Source organism: Ranitomeya variabilis, chromosome 2, assembly GCF_051348905.1.
Source record: "Ranitomeya variabilis isolate aRanVar5 chromosome 2, aRanVar5.hap1, whole genome shotgun sequence".
Lineage (NCBI taxonomy): Eukaryota > Metazoa > Chordata > Amphibia > Anura > Dendrobatidae > Ranitomeya > Ranitomeya variabilis.
In genome coordinates this window covers 1,089,047,862-1,089,071,437 of record NC_135233.1, presented here as the reverse complement: position 1 = coordinate 1,089,071,437, position 23,576 = coordinate 1,089,047,862, and the positions used below count along the sequence as shown (strand labels likewise).

At 41.9% G+C, this 23,576-nt stretch overlaps 1 protein-coding gene across 5 annotated transcripts in view; it reads left to right on the top strand.

The window, feature by feature from the left end:
- The window catches only part of MSRA (methionine sulfoxide reductase A), a 283,315-nt gene that overhangs the window by 23,869 nt on the left and 235,870 nt on the right, over positions 1 to 23,576 (top strand). For 2 of the 5 annotated variants that reach the window (XM_077291721.1, XM_077291720.1), the window contains one exon: positions 7,579 to 7,662. The exons of 2 other annotated variants lie outside the window; for them this stretch is intronic. In XM_077291721.1, coding sequence (XP_077147836.1) covers positions 7,579 to 7,662 — 84 coding nt within the window. Of the gene's footprint in view, positions 1 to 2,015; positions 2,257 to 7,578; positions 7,663 to 23,576 lie in introns of those variants that run through there. One more of the 5 variants, XM_077291723.1, reaches the window with a different exon arrangement.

The following is a 23,576-nucleotide window of genomic DNA, read 5'->3' as shown; positions in this document are numbered from 1 at the left end:
GCTTCTATGTACAAGAATATAACTACTATAATACTGTGAAACTCACAATGTAGGAAAGGCTAAGTGTAACGCAAAGGGTTAAGAAAAAGGGAACTAGACACTAGGGAAGGGGGTAGTGGAAACCCCTAGGCATATATAACCTGCATCGGGAAGGACAAGATGTGCACTAGTCAATGCCCACTACCACTAAAGACAGATGGAATAAACAATCAAGGGAAACACTTCGCCTGATTAGACTCAGAGAGAAACACGGACGTTGTCCAAACACCAGAAACGAAGATAGCCGACTGCTATAGCTCCAAGTCTCAACAGGGAAATGGAAATATATCACCCGCAACTTCTAGCAGCCAGCTAGAAGTTATAAACACCCCGGTCCAGGTGTGTTACCTAGAGGCTGGGGAAGGTTGCCAATGGGTCTTAGAGTCAGAAGGCCCAGCAAGAAGTCTCCAAAGCAAACTGCTGAGACCTTCTGCAGTCGGATACAGAGCGACGGTCTGCAGCATTTGACACACCCGTGGCATACTGCTCCTATGTACAAAAGTATAACTACTATAATACTGCCCCCTATGTACAAGAATATAACTACTATAATACTGCCCCTATGTACAAGAATATAACTACTATAATACTGCCCCTATGTACAAGAATATAACTACTATAATACTGCTCCTATGTACAAGAATATAACTACTATAATACTGCTCCTATGTACAAGAATATAACTGCTATAATACTGCCCCTATGTACAAGTATATAACTACTATAATACTGCCCCCTATATACAAGAATATAACTACTATAATACTGCCCCTATGTACAAGAATATAACTACTATAATACTGCCCCTATGTACAAGAATATAACTACTATAATACTGCTCCTATGTACAGGAATATAACTACTATAATACTGCTCCTATATACAAGAATATAACTACTATAATACTGCCTTTATGTACAAGAGTATAACTACTATAATACTGCCCCCTATGTACAAATATATAACTACTATAATACTGCCCTTATGTACAAGAGTATAACTACTATAATACTGCCCCCTATGTACAAGTATATAACTACTATAATACTGCCCTTATGTACAAGAATATAACTACTATAGTACTGCTCCTATGTACAGGAATATAACTACTATAATACTGCCTCTATGTACAAGAATATAACTACTATAATACTGCTCCTATGTACAAGAATATAACTACTATAATACTGCCCCTATGTACAAGAATATAACTACTATAATACTGCTCCTATGTACAGGAATATAACTACTATAATACTGCTCCTATGTACAAGAATATAACTACTATAATACTGCTCCTATGTACAGGAATATAACTACTATAATACTGCTCCTATGTACAAGAATATAACTACTATAATACTGCTCCTATGTACAAGAATATAACTACTATAATACTGCTCCTATGTACAAGAATATAACTACTATAATACTGCCCCCTATTGTGTACACATGTGAGCTGATGACATCTATATATTCACTTTTGTTTCTAGAGTTGTTCCTATCGCATTGCTTCTTGCAGGACAAGAAATACTCATTACATTACGGTAATAATAAAGCCGTTCTTTATCCTCCGGTCGCTGGGTCATTGTTCAGCCCTTGTTCGGTCCTTTGCTTTCTCCGGTTTTGATCATTGGGCCTCTGTTTGCATTCTGCACATAAGTTGGAGCAGTGTTTTCTTTTCTTATCTCTGTGTTCCGCTTTCCTGTGGTTTCTTACAATACATTACAGAAGTATTTTTTTTTTTTTTTCTTTTTGTTCCACCATCCTCCAGTTTTGTTCTCCCACCTGCAGGGAACAGTGACTCATAAAACAAGTCCAAAACACACACGGAAGAATAGATATAAGAAAGGTCAGGGATAATAGGATGGAGGTAGCTGGCTGGAGCTCCGACCTTGGTCTGATCAATCATTCCTAGTTTCTCTGACCTTTGTCGTGTAATGAATACTTGTTTCTTTTAATTCTTGTTCTGTTCCTCGGATTTTCTCCTATAATTATATACTTAGTCTGTGGTTGGGGCGGTATCTGTATGTATAAACCTGGTCCTGGATCCGTATCTGGGCTGGGTAGTAACGTCTTTGCTGACGTCAGTCATTAATTTCTACTTAATGGATTTTCTCTATAAATATCATTTATTTTAAAGTGGATGCGAGACCCTATAGAAGTAAACCATGGTGCCCTTCAGCTTTCTTCTGTGCTTTGTGTTCCCAATTTGTGGTGAGTATAGAGCATGTGGTTACTAGTTGACATACATAGTATATTTGCAGTATAGGAGTAATTAAAAGGATCGTCTGATCTAGAAAAAGCAATTAATTTGGTTGGATTGTGGCTACGTACAGTGTAAACTGCTTTGGAGGACCCGACGCTGTAATACTTCATTAGCCCTGTGGAGGCAGTGTTAGAAAATTGAAAGTTGTATCAAGTGCATTCTATGACTGCCCTACAAAATGTGTAATCAACATGTTACTTACTTTGCAACTCCCCCGCAGCTAATAGCTCTTTCAGGGGGATAAAGAAGTGGCAATGGACAGTAAGCCCTCCCTGAACATCACAGCAGAGCCGGGAGTTCATAAAGAGGGGAAGAGGGTGTGATTGGGATTTTTAAAAACTTTCTTTTTTGCTTATTTTTTTAGACCCCTTGAGCGACTTAACTATGTGATCGTTTTATCCCGTTTTGCAGTTTAACGTGACAATTGCGGTCTCCTATGAAGCTCCTATCAAAGCTATGACCACCAAGTAGAGCAATAAGTAGTATGTACCACAAGCAGGCACAAAATCCCTTTAAAAAATGCAATAATAGGGCATTGTGGTTATAAATTGCTTAAGAGCACATTGCTTAATGCATATTCATGAAATAGAAACTACCAGTAGCCAAATGTGTGTGTGTGTATGTATGTATGTATGTATATGTGTGTGTATATATGTGTGTGTGTGTGTGTGTGTGTATATATATATATATATATATATATATATATATATATATATATATATATATATATATATAATTTATATTTATGTATCATACTTCATAGGGAGCAATAGCAGACTAGAATAATGTTTCTAAACGTATGTTGGTGCCTATGGTTGAACACACAGGTTTAGCCTTCTACATATACAGGTGCCTCTCACCAAATTAGAATATCATCAAAAAGTTAATTTATTTCACTTCTTCAATACAAAAAGTACTCATATATTATAAAGAGTCATTACACGCAGTGATCTGTTTCACAGGTTTATTTCTCTTACTGATTATGACTTACAGCCAATGAAAACCCAAAAGTCATTATCTCAGTAAATTAGAATACTTTATAACACCAGCTTGAAAAAAATATTTTAAAATCTGAAATGTTCCCTACTGAAATGTATGTTAAGTAAATGCACTCAATACTTGGTCGTGGCTCCTTTTGCATCAATTACTGCATCAATGCGGCGTGGCATGGAGGCGATCAGCCTGTGGCCCTGCTGAGCGGTTATGGAAGCCCAGGTTGCTTTGATAACAGCCTTCAGCTCGTCTGCATTGTTGGGTCTGGTGTCTCTCATCTTCCTCTTGACAATACTCCATAGATTCTCTATGGGGTTAAGGTCAGGTGAGTTTGCTGCCAATCAAGCCCAGTGATACTGTTGTTTGTACACCAGGTATTGGTACTTTTGGCAGTGTGGACAGGTGCCAAGTCCTGCTGGAGAATGACACTTCCATCTCCAAAAAGCTTGTCGGTAGAGGGAAGCATGAAGTGATCTAAAATGTCCTGGTAGACGGCTGCGCTGACTTTGGTCTTGATAACACACAGTGGACCTACACCAGCAGATGACATGGCTCCCCAAACCATCACTGATTGTGGAGACTTCACACTAGACCTCCAGCAGCTTGGATTGTGGCCTCTCCACTCTTCCTCCAGACTCCGGGACCTTGATTTCCAAAGGAAATGCAAAATTTACTTTCATCTGAAAACAACACCTTTGACTACTGACAACAGTCCAGTCTTTTCTCCCTGGCCCAGGTAAGACGCTTCTGGTGTTGTCTATTGGTAATGAGTGGCTGACACAAGGAATGTGACACTTGTAGCCCATGTCCTGGATACGTCTGTGTGTGGTGGCTCTTGAAGCAATGACTCCAGCAGCAGTCCACACCTTGTGAATCTCCCCCACATTACTGAACGGCCTTTTATTAACAATCCTTTCAAGGCTGCGGTTATCCCGGTTGCTTGTGCACCTTTTTCTACCACACTTTTTCCTTCCACTCCACTTTCTATTATTATGCTTGAATACAGCACTCTGTGAACAACCAGCATCTTAAGCAATTTAATTACTTAGGAAGCCTTTGCAGGTGTTTTTTTGTTAATTATTCTAATTTACTGAGATAATGACTTTTGGGTTTTCATTGGTTGTTAGCCATAATCATCAACATTAGAAATAAACATGTGAAATAGATCACTCTGTCTGTAATGACTCTTTATAATATATGAGTTGCGCGTTTGTATTGAAGAGCTGAAATAAATTCACTTTTTGATATTCTAATTTTGTGAGAAGAACGTGTATATATTCCCCAGTCACAAAAAAAAATCCATCAGTGAACATCCAAGATTGATCTTACTATATATACTGATGAGCAACACTGCCCCAGTACCCTGTGATGAAGCTTTATGTGAAACGCACGTTGGGGTACTAGGCAGCATGGTTTTGTACACAATGGCACATAGTTTGTATTGATCTTGGATGTTGTTAGTCTCTATTTCATGAATATGTATTAACATGTACTTTATTATCTTGAGCAATATCTGTAATGACCATGTGCCCTTAACCAATTTATAACCACACTACCTTATTGTTGTGTTTTTTAGTTGTTTTTTATGGAGCTTTTTTTATATGATTTTGTGTGTGTTTGACTTAATAAAGTTTGAATTTAAATTTGGGATAACATGCTATATAATACTTATTGCTCTATTTGGTGGTAATAGCTTTGATATCAAGTATTTTTGGTACCCCCCACGACTTCTTGATTTGTACTGAAATGGGTCTATTTGTCCTTTTCTCTGTATTAACTTCTATGAAGCTCGGCCTGTGGCTTGGCTTCACAGAATTACCAACATGGCCGGTATGAGGATCTTCAGCAGCTCATTCGATGCCATAGGATCCCAGCTGGAACATTTTTGCCCCCAAAACCATGTGCCCTATATACCCCTGTCAGGCTGATGCCGGCTATGTAGCAGAGTTGACATGTGTCTTGTATGGTGCAGTTTCAGCTCCTGACCCCACTCCATTCACTGACACCTGGTATACAGTTGGGTCCAGAAATATTTGGACAGTGACACAGATTTGGGCATTTTAGCTGTTTACTAAAACTCATTCAATATTCAGTTATATAAAGAATATGGGCTTAAAGTGCCGACTCTCTGATTTCATTTGGAGTAAGCGTACTTGGAGTAAGAGTTTAGGAATTACAGTTTTTTTAAATATGTAGCTGCCTCTTTTTAAAAGGATCAAAAGTAATAGGACAATTATCTGAAAAGCTCTTTAATGGGCTCTAAGGGCTTTTCCCTTGTTAATCCATCATCAATTAAGCAGGTAAAAGGTCTGGATCTGATTCCAGGTGTGCATTTAAAAGCTGTTGCTGTGAACCCACAACATACTGACAAAGGAGCTCTTACAGGAAGAGAAAGGACCATTATTATCCTGAAAAAAAAAAAAGCCATCAGAGAAACATCAGAAGTGTTAAGAGCGGCCAAATCAACAGTTTGGTAAAATCTGCACAAAAAGGGTGCACTCTCCAGGAATTAGGTGTTTCACTATCGTAGGCTACGTTCACATTTGCGTTGTGCGCCGCAGCGTTGGCGACGCAACGCACAACGCAAACAAAACCGCAACAAAACGCACGCTAAAACGCTGCGTTTTGCGACGCATGCGTCCTTTTTGGCCGAAAGTTGGACGCAAAAAAATGCAACTTGTTGCGTTCTCTGCGCCCAACGCTTGCGGCCATGCGTCGCAAAACGCAGCACAACGCATGTCCATGCGCCCCCATGTTAAATATAGGGGCACATGACGCATGCGGCGACCGACGCTGCGGCACCGAACGCTAATGTGAACGTAGACTAAGTCTACCATATAGAGATATGCAAATTGCCTCTTCAGGGAAAAAGAGGACTTAAACTCTATAGCGCCACCTGTTGGAAGTAGAGATCCTAAAAGTCACAATCAACCCTTTTTCGAGTCGTGCAATATGACTTCGGATAAAAGCTAAATCAGTATCTCCATTCGCCCTAAACACCGTGTCTGGAAAAGAAAAACTAAGATCAACTTGTACCAGAATGATGGGAAGAGGAAAGTTTGGAGAAGGCTTGGAGCAGCTCCTGATCCTCGGCACTGCACATCCTCTATAACACATGATGGAGGCGGTGTGGTGTGTACAGGGCAACACTTTCTGCTCGGATTCAACAAAATGCAACAAGGTTGATTGTATGACGCTTCACAGGACAGATGGATAATGACCCAAAACATCCTGTGAAAACAAAGGAGTGGAATATTGTGCAATGGCCGAGTCATTACCAGATCTCAGCCCCGCGAGCCGCATTTCACAGGCTGAAGACAAAACTGAAGGCAGAAAGAGCCACAAACAAGCAACCACTGAAGTAATTGAAGTAAAGGCAACCAAGCCTCTCACCGGAGGAGACTAGCGATGGCGACGTCCATGGAGCCCAGACATCCGGCAGTCATTGCTGCAAAGCCTCACACCAGAGGAGACTAGTGATGGCGACGTCCATGGACCCCAGACTTCAGGCCATCATTGCTGCAAAGCCTCACACCGGAGGGGACCAGCAATGGTGATGTCCATGGTCTTCAGACTTCCAACCGTCATTGTTGCAAAGCGCAACATCGGAGGAGATCAGCAATGGCGGCGTCCATGGACTTCAGTCTGTCATTGCTGCAAAGCCTCACACCGGAGGGACCAGCGAGGGTGATGTCCATGGCTTTCAGACTTCCAACCGTCATTGCTGCAGAGCCTCACACCGAAGGAGACCAGCAATGGCGACGTCCAAGGCCTTCAACGTTCAGGCCGTCATTGCTGCAGAGCCTCATACTGGAGACAAGCGATGGTAACATCCATGGACCATACTTCAGGCCATCATTGCTGCAAAGGATTCTCACCAAAGTATTAAAAATGAACATATTTATTTGTTAAAGTCAATGTGTCCAATTTATTTTGAGCCCCTGAAATGAGGAGAATCTGTGCAATTCCTAAATGTTTCACAGAAGAATTTTGTTCAATCCCTTTAATTAAACCTGAAAGTCTCCACTTCAATTGCATCTCAGTTGTTTCAATTGAAATAAAAAATTAGTGGCCTGCAGAGCTGAAATCACGAAGATTTGGTCACAGCCCTAATATTTCTGGACCTAACTGTAGGACGCACTTGTATGTTAGGAAGGGGGGTAATGGTTTAAATGTATTTGTTCTATTTTATTTCATCTGAGAATACACATTGGAAATAATCTTTAGTGAGACAGCAGTGATTACAGAATTCTTCCTCATCGTTGTCTTCATATCAGGTGGTAATGTCTTGACTTCCGCTATCAACTTACCCAGTAAAGAGGAGGCTCTGCCGACTGGGTCAGGGAACGGGAATGTTTCAGGTAAATTGCTTATTATACTGTTTTTGTCAGTGACTGGATGACGGACCTCTAGTTTATGTTTGCAGGGGATATTTTTCTCCGTTTTGACATTGTAGTTTTATGTGTTGTTTTACAGTCGATTTGCTTCAGTACCGTCATGTCACGGGGATACCGCGACAGAGAGAAGCCAGTAGATACCAGCGTCTTGGCACACAAAATCCTACACTGATTAGAACAGCTTAACCATCCTATTAAACAGTGCTGGTTTTTCTTGCTTTGTTATTAGAAGGGTTAATCAGTTCAATTGATTTCCTGGGGCTCTCCATCATGGATTGCCTCAGCTGTTCTGTGTTGGTCACTTCCCTCTGGTATATATACTTGACACTGGTACTTGAGAGTTGCCAGTGATAGTTCTTACTTTCTGGTTTGGTATTGGAGGAGAAATTCAGTGTTTGGAGTAAGCAGTGTGGAGAGTTGTTCAGGAGATTTCTGCCTAGAGTTGTTTTGCATGCTTATCCTTATCCTCTCCTACTTTGTTTCTCCTACCTATCGCTCCCCTGTTGTATATTTGTATGATTGTAGATTTGTTTTATCCCTTTCTGCCTTTCCTTAGCTGTCTGGTTAGTGTAGTAGTGTAGTGTAGTACACTTCAGCCTCACACCTCCCTGGGTGGGGGAAGGAACAGTTAAGGGTTAAGTTAGGACCATAGCAAGGGACATGACCCCGGAATCTCCACCTTCAGGAGAAAAAGGATAGACTAGGGTGACCTCTAGTTTGAGGGATCAGGTAGGTGCCCACCATCCCTAGCCCCTATGTGACACTTTAGGACCAAACATTTTTTATGACTGCACCTGCAGAATAGTGAGTGCAGCTCTGGAGTATAATACAGGATGTAATTCAGGATCAGTAATGTAATGTATGTACACAGTGACTGCACCAGCAGAATAGTGAGTGCAGCTCTGGAGTATAATACAGGATGTAACTCAGGATCAGTAATGTAATGTATATACACAGTGACTGCACCAGCAGAATAGTGAGTGCAGCTCTGGAGTATAATACAGGAGGTAACTCAGGATCAGTAATGTAATGTATGTACACAGTGACTGCACCAGCAGAATAGTGAGTGCAGCTCTGGAGTATAATACAGGATGTAACTCAGGATCAGTAATGTAATGTATGTACACAGTGACTGCACCAGCAGAATAGTGAGTGCAGCTCTGGGGTATAATACAGGATGTAACTCAGGATCAGTAATGTATGTACACAGTGACTGCACCAGCAGAATAGTGAGTGCAGCTCTGGAGTATAATACAGGATGTAACTCAGGATCAGTAATGTAATGTAGAAGATGGAGTGAATGCTGAGAATTAATATATATGGGAGACTGGCAGCCAACCGAGTCACCTGGGCTCCCCAGAAATGCACTGCCCCGTCTCTCTCCTTTTTTGTTTTTACTTTTATGTTGATTTTTAATATAGTGATTTTTACTATAGTATTCCACCGGTGGCGTCCTGGGAACGTGATGCTAGAAAAATATCAGGTAATCCATTATAGTTTGCATACAACAAAGTGCCGTTCCTTTTTTAATTCTGTTAACGAGATTTCCACATGACTTCATCTTTAATCTTCTTCATTAATTAAGAAAATTCCTTCCTACTTCATTCAGCCCGTAAATTGCATTTTCTTTATAGGTAAATTGTAACAGTCTGTGGTTTTTTGTTTTTTTTGCCTTTTTTTGTTTGTTTGTCGTTTGTGTTTCTTTTTTGTTTAGCAGCCGCCGGAATTCTCTTTTTTTTTTTAAAGGTTTAAAGTTGACATATTGCTTCTATACCTTCCGCTGGTAGCTCAGCCCGGGCCCCTCCTATCTCTGTCTGTCTGCAGTATATTAAAGGCACATTATGGTGCAGCGAGGAGGCCGTAGCCCCGAGAATGGAATATTACACGGAGGATGAAAATGCAACCGTTCTATGAATTCTAGAACTGCCCAATGTGTGGTCGTAGCCGCGGATACGGAACCTCGGTATCTGCACCGCAGAGCGGCAGAAGATCTCGCCTTCCCCCGTCTTCCCTTATCGGCCGAGTCTTTCCTCTGCAGACAAAGAAGATTATATTGTCTGCATCACATCTACAAACATAAGAAATAATCATCCTCTGAGGCTGAGATTTATTCTAGGGAAACATTTTATGTGCCACTGTTACGGTTTTCTAGAAGTTTATTTATTTTATTTTTTTATCTCTCATATTTTTCCACGCATGAATACATTTAGGCTATGTGCACACATTTGCGTTTTTGCTGCGTTTTTTTTTCTGCAGGCAAAACCTGCTTTCTTGGCAGTAATGTAGCTGCTTAAGTAAAGCGGGTTTTGCTGCGTTTTTTTGTTGTATTTTTCAGGATCCCAAAAGTTCAGCTTTGCTTCCAGCACAGAAGCGTGAACATATCTCACCAATGTAAGGCATTTGTGACGCCATAAAACCATTTTGGAAAAAAAAGAGGCAATTTGATTATTTAGTGGAAAAATAGATTTTTATGTCTGAAAAAAATAGTGGCTATTGTGAACGAAAAAGTTCTCATGAGTTCATGAAAAAATACACAATTAGAAATGTAACAGCGGGGGAAGGTGAATTGGTCAGGAATAGTGTACCTAGTACATTGGCAGAGCATTGAGTTTGTAGGACACTGTTTACTTGTGCGTCTTATTCTGCCACAGGTGTAGTTTAATTTCATACCTTGGTCGTCCAGTGTTTACTTTACTCATATCAGTAATTTAATTAAACTGTACTAATCCTAACACCCAGGCTCAGGTCAGGACACCAAGACATTATGGTGTAAACTTGGGAAAATCAGAAAAAAAACAGTGTGTACATGAGATTTTTGAATTCTCATATCTTTTCGTGGTAATGTAAAATGCAGCTTAAAATTTGCAATAAAAAATGTAGCAAAAACCCAACGTGTGAACATATCTTAAGCTATGTATAGCACACAGTGCTATTGGGTTCTGGCATCAGAACTTCTGCCAAACTTGAACCTGAAGCTGAACCCCAGTTAAATCTATAGAGACCCAAACATGGTAGCTGGGAAATTTTCTCTCTCGCTCTCTTTTTCTTGTGCTTTCTCTTTCTCTCTAATGCTCTTTGTTCCTGAAACACACACACACACACACACACACACACACACACACTCTCTCTTGCTCTCTTTGCCATGAACACTCTCAATCTCGCGCTCTCTCACTCGATCTGTCTCTCTCTCGATCTGTCTCTCTCTCGATCTGTCTCTCTCTCGATCTGTCTCTCTCTCGATCTGTCTCTCTCTCGATCTGTCTCTCTCTCGATCTGTCTCTCTCTCGATCTGTCTCTCTCTCGATCTGACTCTCTCTCGATCTGACTCTCTCTCGATCTGTCTCTCTCTCTCGATCTGTCTCTCTCTCTCGATCTGTCTCTCTCTCTCGATCTGTCTCTCTCTCGATCTGTCTCTCTCTCTCGATCTGTCTCTCTCTCTCGATCTGTCTCTCTCTCTCGATCTGTCTCTCTCTCTCGATCTGTCTCTCTCTCTCGATCTGTCTCTCTCTCTCGGTCTGTCTCTCTCTCTCGGTCTGTCTCTCTCGGTCTGTCTCTCTCTCGGTCTCTCTCTCTCGGTCTGTCTCTCTCGGTCTCTCTCTCTCGGTCTGTCTCTTGATCTCTCTCTCTCTCTCGATCTGTCTCTCTCTCTCTCTCGATCTGTCTCTCTCTCTCTCTCGATCTGTCTCTCTCTCTCGATCTGTCTCTCTCTCTCGATCTGTCTCTCTCTCTCGATCTGTCTCTCTCTCGATCTGTCTCTCTCTCTCGATCTGTCTCTCTCTCTCGATCTGTCTCTCTCTCTCGATCTGTCTCTCTCGATCTGTCTCTCTCTCTCTCGATCTGTCTCTCTCTCTCGATCTCTCTCTCTCTCGATCTGTCTCTCTCTCTCGATCTGTCTCTCTCTCTCGATCTGTCTCTCTCTCGATCTGTCTCTCTCTCTCGATCTGTCTCTCTCTCTCGATCTGTCTCTCTCTCTCTCGATCTGTCTCTCTCGATCTGTCTCTCTCAATCTGTCTCTCTCTCTCGATCTGTCTCTCTCTCTCGATCTGTCTCTCTCTCGATCTGTCTCTCTCTCGATCTGTCTCTCTCTCTCGATCTGTCTCTCTCTCTCGATCTGTCTCTCTCGATCTGTCTCTCTCGATCTGTCTCTCTCGATCTGTCTCTCTCTCTCTCTCTCGATCTGTCTCTCTCTCTCTCTCTCGATCTGTCTCTCTCTCTCGATCTGTCTCTCTCTCTCGGTCTGTCTCTCTCTCTCGGTCTGTCTCTCTCTCTCGGTCTGTCTCTCTCTCTCGGTCTGTCTCTTGATCTCTCTCTCTCTCGATCTTTCTCTTGATCGATCTCTCTCTCTCTCTCTCTCTCTCTCTCGATCTTTCTCTTGATCTCTCTCTCTGAGTATCATGGATTTTCTTTTACATATTTTTCACTTCCCTGGGCCCATTTCCATAGGCATCTCCAGTAGAGTATAGTGCCAAATTGGTAATATGATAAAATAAAAATAACTTAATTTTTCATTTTCTTCCCTTATATTCTTCATGGATGTTACACGGATATTTTATTCTCCTGATCGGGTCTTTTCATTGTGTCAACCTTGCCCACTTCCACAAAATAAAAAAAAAAAAAAAATATATATATATATATATATATATATATATATATATATATATATATATATATATATATATATATATATATATATATATATATATATATATAATGAAAAATAAATGTCATAAAAAAAATTAAAAAATAAATTACATTAAAAATTCCAAAACATAAATAATGCGAAAATAGAAAAAAAAATCTAAAAAAACAACATATTGAATAAAAAATTAAATGACCTAAAGAATAAAAGAAAAGAATAAACAATAAATTATATAAAAACACCTAAAACAACATAAAATAAATTATATAGAAGAGAATAAAAAATAAATGACATCAAAAACCTAAAGAATAAAAAATAATGTAAAACATCATAAAGAATTAAAAAAAAGTAAAAAACAATTAATTTAAAAAACAACATAGAATAAAACAAGAAAATAATGAAAATAAATTATTTAAAAAAAAAAAAACTAAAACAACATAAAGAATAAAAATGAGAATAAAAAATAAATGACATGAAAAAACCCAAAATGACGTAAAGAATAAAAAACAGAAAAAAACCCAAAAATATAAAAAATAATTGTAGAACATGGCTGCGATACATGGGGCTTCTTAGAATCCCCTTTTTCCTCTCTGTGCTTTCTGAAGCCTAAGGAGAGATGTCATGTGTGGAAGCCGTTCTCACCGCTAATTTAGGTCCCGCGAGACATTTCTGGCCTGCTTGGCATTCTCCTCACGCTCGGATGTGTGTGTTGGCATGGCACGGCAGCGCACACAACCAATCCTCCATCCCAAGTCCGTCGGTCTGATAGGGGGGCCGTGCTCTCCCGAGCTCCCATCCACCCCCCCCTGACAAGTGATTATAGGTTGCTGGGAAACTGCATCGCTCGAGGAGCAGAAACTTTAGCAGTGATGGAATTTTCTCGATATAATATGATTATAGGCTTCTCAGCAGCGATCTGCACTGGGCTGAAGTGTGCTCATTTCATCCGAAAAATACTCCTCGTTTCTGCTGTGTCGGCAACGAGCGTTAAATTAAATCAACACCCGTCGTTATCATCCATCTCTCTCTCCCAGGGAAGACGGAACGCCTCTCACGACTCCCGAAAAGCTATTATTACTGGTCACTTTGTCTCTAATTAGTCTAGAGATAAACTTAGGGCGCTACTGTCAGCTCCTCTGGTTTATTAAAGGGGTTGTGCATCTCTTTTCGGGACAGTTCTTTTTGTTACTTAAGTCCACATATTTGGGGCTAAAAATAATTTTTGCAATTGGGTTTCATTAAAAATGTTGCACCGTTTGCCTTCTATAGCCTCTTTGCACATTCAACTTTGATGTGGTCTGTGGTCATATAGAAAAAAATGTTTGCACCGTTTGCCTTCTACAGCCTCTTTGTCTCTTTGCACATTCAACTTTGATGTCGTCTGTGGTCATATAGAAAAAATGTTGCACTGTTGGCTTTCTACAGCCTTTTTGTCTCTTTGCACATTCAACTTTGATGTGGTCAGTGGTCATAAAGAAAAAAGTTTGCACCATTTGCAGAATGGATTAACTGAGAATCTATCAGCGAGCTCGTTGTGACCGTGTTTAACTCTTTTATCCATCTCCTTTTCTGAGCTAATCTCAGATGATTTATGACCGCGGACCACATCAAAGCTCAATGTGTAGGAAAACAAAGAGTCCGATAAATCCAAGCAATACAATATTTATAAGGAAGCCCAATGGCAAAAGTTTATTTTTTTTGTTTTTTTTTGGTTCAAACTACATATATCTAAGTAAATCTGAACATTGTGAGGTGCATTTTGTATTCATCCTCCTGAGTCAGTACTTTGTAGGACCACCTACGTGTGCCATTACTGCTGCAGTCCTTTGGGGTTTGTCTCTCCAGCTTTGCACATCTAGTGACAATTTGCTCCTTCTTCTTTGCACACTCGCTCTCACTCAGTGGCATTGGATGGAGACGTCTGTGATCAGCAATTTTCTCGTTTTATCACAGATTCTCGGTGAGATTTGAGTCTGGACTGTGACTGGACCGTTCACACATGAATATGTTCTGATCTAAACCCTCCATTGTAGCTCTGGCAGGATGTTTGGGGTCGTTGTCCTGCTGCAAGGTGAACCTACGCCCCAGTCTCAAGTCTTTTGCAGCCTCTAACAGGTTTTTTTTTCCAGGATTGCCCTGTATGTAGCTCCATCCATCTTCCAATCAACTCTGACCATCTTCCCTGTCCCTGCTAAAGAAAAGCCTCCCCACAGCATGATGCTTCCACCACCATGTTTGATGGTGGGGATGATGTTTTCAGGATGATGTGATGTGTAATGTTAGTTTTCCGCTACACATAACATTTAACATTTACCCTAGAAAGTTCTCCTTTGGTTTCATCTGACCAGAGCCCCTTCTTCCACATGTTCGCTGTGTCCCCTGCTTTGCTTTTTGCAAACTGCAAACGGGACTTCCTAATGCTTACTTTCAAAAATGGCTTTCTTCTGGCCATTCTTCCATAAAAGCCAGACTTGTGGGATATACAACTAATAGTTATCCTGTGAACATATTCACATGAGCTGTGGATTTGTGCAGCTCCTCTAGAGTGACCATGGGCCTCTTGACTGCTTCTTTAATTAGTGCTCTCCATGCTTGGGATTTCACTTTAGGTGGGCGGCCATGTCTTGGTAGGTTTGCAAGTTGTGCCATACTCCTTACATTTTTGAATGATGGATTGAACAGTTTTCTGAGATATTCAGAGTTTGGGCTATTTTTTTTATAACCTAACCCTGCTTTCCTCTTCTCCACTACTTTATCCCTGACCTGTCTGGTGGGTTCCTTGGTTTTCATGATGCTGTTTGATCTCTGATGTTCTCACACAAACCTCTGAGGCCTTCACAGAACAGCTGTAGTTATACTGAGAAGAAACTACACCCACTTGGACTCAATTTACTAATTATGTGATTTCTGGAGGGGATTGGTCACTCAGGATTTCATTTAGGGGTATCGGACTACAGGGGGCTGAATACAAATGCACTTCACAATTAGCTGATTTATATTTTAAAAATAATTAGAAAACCATGTATCATTTCCTTTACACAAAAGCTTGCTACTTTGTATTGGTGTCACATAAACTACATTTAAGTTTGTGGGTGTAACGTGAAAAAATGTGGAAAAATGTATGGGGTATGAATACGCTTTATCTATGGTATTTATCGTCTTGCTGTCGATCTATGAAGGTAGCTTTATAGAATATGGGACAGTTCTTGTTTTTCAATTAAAGCGTTCTTTATGTCCCTAATATACATAAGATAATTCGGTATATCGCTTGCATGCCTGGAGGGCATTAATATATGAATATTAACGAGTGTAATAGCTGACGAGGGCCACAGAGGTGACGTTTTCCTTCACCATATGCTTCTACTGGTTTTCTCAGCCTGCAATTAAATTAAAATCTGTGTAGGGTTTATTACCATAACTCTAGCCACAGCCGGGAAGGTGGAGGAGTATAATAAGGCTAATTGACATATTGAAATAATTATAATAAATTATTAATTAAGGTGGTGGAAGATGATCTGTTGTGCCGCAGAGCTTACTATCAAACAGAATTTGTTTTCCACTTGGTATCATACAGTGAACGATTATTGAGCCATTCGAGGGTTAATTCACGTTATTGTCCGTGGGTGTCCCAGTTTGTGGACATCTAATTTCTGTACTGACGCCAAAAAATAGGACAGTAGAAAGTGCTGTGGAATTAGTATTTTAATTTTTAAATCCACCATACAGAAGTTCTTTAGCTAATTAATCAGTTTGCTCTAAAGACACGCCCCCGAGGAATCATGTTAGCCACACCCCCTGAGTAAAGACCATAAAAAATAGCAATAAAGAAAACGACTCCTATCTCTAGAACTGTATGGCAGATTCGAGGAGAAAAAAAAGTTAGAACACTCAGAGGAGCAGCACGGAATAAGTAAGAGGGACAAACTGGACACTTAACCTGCTGACAGGTCCAGAGCTACAGTGCCCGGGAGTGGCCACTACACAAGTGTATGAAGCTGTGCGCACTGTGCAGCTCCTGCTAATACATGATCGATGGTGTTGGGTTTCCGACCCCCACTGATCTAATATTGATGCCCTATCAATAGAATAGTCAATTGATATTAAAATCCCAGATAATTCCTCTAAGGAAAATACTATAGTTGCTCGCCCAGCTAAAAAGTTTCTCTAAAAGATGGACTCTGATAACGTTTTAGAACTTGGGAAAGTTGTATCTCTCTGGTGACGAGACATTATTTTGCTGCCTTAAAGTTTTGGGAAAGGGCCCAAAGTAGAAAAGTGTAGGGTTTGAGCGAGATGACGCCATTGCAGACTTTTTTTTTGACAACCTTCCAAAGGGGGCAATTTTCTAGCAAGTTTACCTTACATGTGATGATGATCCAGGGGTAGGAAAACCTAAGAACTTCCATGTTCTTTGCTGAATTCTCATACATGTGACTAGTCACCCATACATATTAGATGAAAGTCATCCCAACCCATCAATTTCTGCGGGAACAGCCAACCATCTGATGTGCGTGGGGGGCCTCCCGATTCTTTCCCACCAACCATCTGATGTGTATAGGGGGACCTCTCATTTCTTTCCCGCCAACCATCTGATGTGTATTGGGGGCCTCCCGATTCTTTCCCACCAACCAGCATGGGGGACCCTCCCGATTCTTTCCTGCCAACCATCTGATGTGTATAGGGGGCCTCCCGATTCTTTCCCGCCAACCATCTGATGTGTATAGGGGGCTTCCCGATTCTTTCCCACCAACCATCTGATGTGTATAGGGGGACCTCCCGTTTCTTTCCCGCCAACCATCTGATGTGTATAGGGGGACCTCCCGTTTCTTTCCCGCCAACCATCTGATGTGTATGGGGGACCTCCTGATTCTTTCCCACCAACCAGCATGGGGGACCCTCCCGATTCTATCCTGGCAACCATCTGATGAGTATGGGGGACCCTCTTGTTTCTTTCCCGCCAGCCATCTGATGTGTATGAGGGGGGCATCTCGATTCTTTCCCGCCAACCATCTGATGTGTATGGGGGACCTCCTGATTCTATCCTGGCAACCATCTGATGAGTATGGGGGACCCTCTTGTTTCTTTCCCGCCAACCATCTGATGTGTTTGGGGGGCCTCCTGATTCGTTCCTGCCAACCATCTGATATGTATGGGGGTAGCTCTCTCCTTCCCTACAAGTTTTACTAACTAATTTATGCCATAGAATGGCTATTTGGTAGTTTGCAATTCGTTTTGACCATTTTAAATTAAAAAAAGACTTGCGTTAAAAAAGCCTTTTCTTTTTTTTATCAGGTGTAAACGCTGTTGTTCTCCTGAATCCGATCCTGTTTTACTTTTCTTCCTGTGCCTTTCTATTCCCAAGATATGGCGTTCAGTTCCCTGTATATAAATTTAGTGTTATTAGCCAAAAGGGCGTGATCCTAGAGATGGGATGAAGACCCCGCCCACTTGTAGCAAGACTAGATTTATATACAGAGAAGAGGAGGCCATATCTCAGGAACGGAGAGGCGCAAGAAGAAAAGAAAAACATCGCCGGATTCAGGAGAACAGCGGCATTTACACCAAGTAAAATACTGATATATTATTGGTGAGTGACAGTCCCTTTAAATTTGTAAATTTAATTTACTTTAAAAAAGAAAAATAAAACATTTGGGGAATAACAGATTTAGATGTCAGAATTAAAGGGTTTAGTGCCCAAAAAAAATGCTAGCACCTACTAACAAAGTGACAGGTTGACCTGTGATTTGAGGTCCTCCTGGGAGCTCAGGGGGTTGGAGGCTTTTTTCTTTGTTTTCTCTCTTTTTCTAAAAAATAAACTAAAATGTGTTATGGGAAATGGTGGACAGAGCAAGCTGACATGTTTTAGGACTTGCTTTGTCCAATTCATTCTTGAAAAAGAACAAATTGGACTTTGCACAGTGCCAGTCGGTGAGACGTGCTTCCAATTAAAATTGCCCACAATGAGCTTTGATTTGTGTTTTTGATGCTGCGTATTTTCGTTGCAGCAAAAATGCAGCATTTTACAGTTCCAGCAAAGTGGACGGGATTTATAGAAGTCTCATGTCCACCGTGCTTTTTTTTACGCTGTGTAAACTCGCCTGCGGTGCGATTTTTATTTTTTATTTTCCAATCGTTAGCACGTCAATTTCTCTTTCGGTAACGCTGAGTCTTCTGTGCAGATTTTCCCTATAGACTTGCCTTAGGTGTGGATTTTCTGCAGGTAAAATACACTTGTGCGTTGTAAGTGCGTTTACGCAGCGTAAACGCATCAAAAACGCATCTGATCCACACTGAAGTATGTCAATAAAGTTTTGTCAAAGCAAAACCAAAACAAGTAGCAACGATGTGCAAAAATATCTACTATATAATTGTCTAAGGGGTACTTCCGTTTTTCTGTCTGTCCTTCTGTCTGTCTGTCTTTCTTTCTGTCACGGATATTCATTGGTCGCGGCCTCTGTCTGTCATGGAATCCAAATGCATGTAGAAAAGCCGCGGAGACACCATCACGTGTTTCTGAACGCAAGCAATGAATAGCCAGGTCTTTCCCCGGGAAGGAACAACCACAGGAACGGCAGCTTCCAAGAAAGAAAACCACCTATGCCAAAACATGGTATCCATCCACAGACAGCTGTTTCGGTGTATTTGCCCCTCATCAGTGTGGAGTAGGAAACTGGCTATTAGGAGCAGTGCCTGGTAAAAAGACTATAAACATAAGGGTGAATGACCTCGGGGAGATCAAAACACTGTCCCCATCCTTCCCGGGGAAAGACCTGGCTATTCATTGCTTGCGTTGAGAAACACGTGATGGTGTCTCCGCGGTGTTGGATGTTTTGATCTCCCCGAGGTCATTCACCCTTATGTTTATAGTCCTTTCACTAGGCACTGCTCCTAATAGCCAGTTTCCTACTCCACACTGATGAGGGGCAAATACTCTGAAACATCTGTCTGTGGATGGATACCATGTTTTGGCATGGGTGGTTTTCCTTTATTGGATGCTGCCCTTCCCGTGGTTGTTCCTTCCCGGTGAAAGACCTGGCTATTCATTGCTTGCGTTGAGAAACATGTGATGGTGTCTCCGCAGCTTCTCTACATGCATTTGCATATTTCCCATAAGGGATGGGGGCAGTGTTCTGGATCACTGCGTTGAGAAACACGTGATGGTGTCTCCGCGGTGTTGGATGTTTTGATCTCCCCGAGGTCATTCATCCTTATGTTTATTGTCATGGAATCCAAGTCGCTGATTGGTCATGGCAAAACGCCCACGACCATTGCCACGACCAATCAGCGGCGCGCTCAGTCCGGAAGAAAATGGCCGCTCCTTACTCCCCGCACTCAGTGCCCGGCGCCCGCATACTCCCCTCCGGTCACCGCTCACGCAGGGTTAATGCTGGCGGTAACGGACTGCGTTATTCCACGGGTAACGTACTCCGTAACCGCTGCTGTTAACCCTGTGTGTCCCCAATTTTTTACTATTGATGCAGCCTATGCGGCATCAATAGTAAAAAAATGTAATGTTAAAAATAATAAAAAAACAAGCGAGACCGCTAAGTCATCTGGGTAATTTCGCAATGCATCCTGGGAACAGAAGATGGCGGCCGGCGCGAGCGGCTCGGCGGAGCTTCGGTGGATCCCAAGTGTCGGTAACCGCTTCCTGGATCCAGGCGCCAACGGAAGGTGAGTAGATAATTTTTTTCATTATTTTAATTCTTTTTTTTTTTAACAGGGATATCATGCCCACATTGCTATATACGTGGGCTGCGCAATATACAACGTTGGCTGCGCAATATACAACGTGGGCTGCACAGTATACAATGTGGGCTGCGTAATATACAACGTGGGCTGCGTAATATACAACGTGGGCTGCGCAAAATACAACGTGGGCTGCGCAAAATACAACGTGGGCTGCGCAAAATACAACGTGGGCTGCGCAAAATACAACGTGGGCTGCGCAAAATACAACGTGGGCTGCGCAAAATACAACATGGGCTGCGCAAAATACATCGTGGGCTGCGCAAAATACATCGTGGGCTGCGCAAAATACAACGTGGGCTGCGCAAAATACAACGTGGGCTGCGCAAAATACAACGTGGGCTGCGCAAAATACAACGTGGGCTGCGCAAAATACAACGTGGGCTGCGCAATATACAACGTGGGCTGCGCAATGTACTACGTGGGCTGCGCAATGTACTACGTGGTCTGCGCAATGTACTGCGTTGGCTGCGCAATGTACTGCGTGGGCTGTGCAATGTACTGCGTGGGCTGCGCAATGTACTGCGTGGGCTACGCAATATACTACGTGGGCTGTGCTATACACTACGCATACATATTCTAGAATACCCGATGCGTTAGAATCGGGCCACCATCTAGTAGATAGATAAGAGGTAAATCGATATCCATTCGATATATAATTAATGTCTTTCATGTGTAGTTTACTGTACATGTATTAAGCTAATATATAAAAAAATGACTTTAGTTCCCCCCTATTTTTGACAACCAGCCAGGGTAAAGCAGACAGCTATGGGGTTATATTATCAGGTTGGTAAAGTCCCTGGTTATTGGGCCCTTTCCATCCTAAAAAATAACAGTCCGCAGGCACATTACACTTTTCAGAAAATGTCGGCACAAACGTTTCTGAATTTTTCTTAAGCACAAATATGAAAACTACCCAAGTTTACTATCACTGACATAAAGAAATGCGTTGGCAGGTAATTTTTACTATCCAGCAAACATCACAAAAATCAAACCTTGCCAATACACCCAAATAAAAATGTGTGGTAAAATGAATCAAAACTTTTGTCCCGCAATAAAACAAACCTTCTTACGGATGTGTAGACAGAAAACAGAAAAATAAAAAAGTTACTTGCTCTTGGAAGAAAGGGAGAACCAACGAAAGCGCAAAAAAAATTGTCTATCAACTTGAGAATGGGAGAACTAGGGGTTGGCTTTTTTCTTTAAATGTGCAGTATTGAGGTCCTTGACCAAGCTCCTGCTTTGTGCTACCTACTGTCCTTTTCTCCCAAATCAATGAAATCGCTTGTCCGTTACACCATAAAATATCCGCTGCCAAGAACACACTCGAGAAATAAAAGCCTTCTCGGACATCGTCGGTTGGAACCTGCCGACTCTTTTGTCAAGTTGATTAAGACCCTAATAAACTCTACAGTCAAAATCAAATACAACTTTTTAGATTTCCCCGCTGTGCTAATCTTTTAGAACTTTCCAAAATGGCATAATCGAAAAACCCATGAAGCCGGGTCCCGTTTCCTCCTCTCTCTGACGGGACGTGACTTGCAAATCTGCATTAATCACGCATCTGATGGATGCTGACCCTACGGTATTGTATTTCAATTAATTGATTTTTCCGTTGCTTTAATTGCTTTTTGGGTGAGAATCTTTTTTTTTTTTTCTCTGCTCCCGAAGCAATGTATCAAGACGAATAGAAGCCGATGGAGAAGGCGCTTGTTTCGGCTTTTGTCGGCACTTGGCATCCCACCCAGGTAACAGATCAGAACTGAACTTTTAATAAAGGAACGCTCCTCTCTGAAAGAGATCTAGCTGTGTTGACAATGAGAAGACGACGGTTCACGCGGCTCTACTTTCTTCCTCCACTCCAGTAGATGACAATTTTTGTCTCCAAGGGAGAGTCTTCGCGAATATCATTTGCATGTAGATTACATCAATCTTCCTCTTTTTCACAAATTTGTAAAGCATTATTTGGCTTTCTCTGTTGTTTTTGCAGCCCGGAATCGAATATTTGTAACTTTTGCCATTGAATATTGGTGAAAGTTATTCCAAATTTTAACCCTCTATAACAATTAACGTGTTAGATTATTTCCTTTTGTTTTCTTTTTTTTTTTTTAAACCGCCATACATTTCCAGTGATATGGACTTTTATAGTTAACTCTTATTGTTACGGTCTTTAAATATAATAATCTAGAGCAGGCCTGCGCAACATACGGCCCGCGGACCAGCGATATTGTGCAGCCCGCGCAACTGTCCGGGAGACGACGCACCCGTCTCTCCTTCCTCCTATACTCAAATGTATTGGTCTTTCAGACACGAATACAGACACTGCGGTGCCGAGACTGGGGTAGAGTAGCGCATGTCCGCCCCGGCCCCGACGTGCAGCAATGTGATGAGGTCACCACAATGCTGACGTCATCACGCTCCTGACATCACCACAATGCTGACGTCATCACGCTCCTGACGTCATCACGCTGCTGCCGGCGCCGCACAGACAGTAGAGACATTAGATCTCAGTAAGCGTTCCATTGCGGAGTTGAAGCTAAAACGTGATAATGATTATTTTAGACGAAGAGGCTGGGAGATGGGAGGGTCTGTGTAACTGCCAAGGTATATGATGAGGAGGATTGTGAAAGGGGACACAGTATAGCGGAGGATAGGGGGGTGGGTGGACTTTATGAAGAGGGTAGCAGTGTGGAGGGAATATTATTGAAAGGGGCAGTGTAGGGGGATATTTTGGAGAGGGTCAGTGTAGTGTATTATGGTGTGGGGCACTGTGTGAGTGGGGGAGTTATTATGAAGAGGGGCGCTGTAGGGGAAGGGGAATATGGAGAGGCTGTGTGTCTGAAGGATGACATGGAGAGTGGTACTATGGGGGGTTATTATGGAGAGGCTAATAGTCTGGGAGGATGGTATGGAGAGGGGTAGTGTAAGGGCAATATTATGTCAAGGGCTGCATGGGGGACATTATGAAGAGGGTTATATTATGGAGAGGGGAAGCACAGGCAGAAGAGAAGTCAGGGGCTGGTAAGCGCTCCTCGGCGGTGCTGAAGATGGAGTTTGCTTTCACTTGTGATGAGGGGGGGCCAAAAGGAGGGAAGGGTTGAGTTTAATGCAAGGGCACATAATGGAGCAGTGGAGGACATTTATTGGGTACAGTGAGGCAATGCAGGACATTATAGGGCAGTTGGCGAATTGTGAAAGGGGGCATAGTGTAGCGAGAGGCCATGCTGATAATATGCAAAGAGGAATTGTGTGGGAGATATGGAAAGGGGCAGTGTGAGGGGGTGTTATGGAGAGGGGCTGTGAGGGAGGTATATTATGCAGAAAGGCTGTGAGGGGGTATATTATAGAGAGTTGAAGTGTAGTGGGTATATTATGGAGAGGGGCTTTGAGGGGGTATATTATAGAGAGGTGAAGTGTGGTGGGTATATTATGGAGAGGGGCTGTGAGGGGGTATATTATGGAGAGGGGCAGTGTGGGAGTATATTATGGA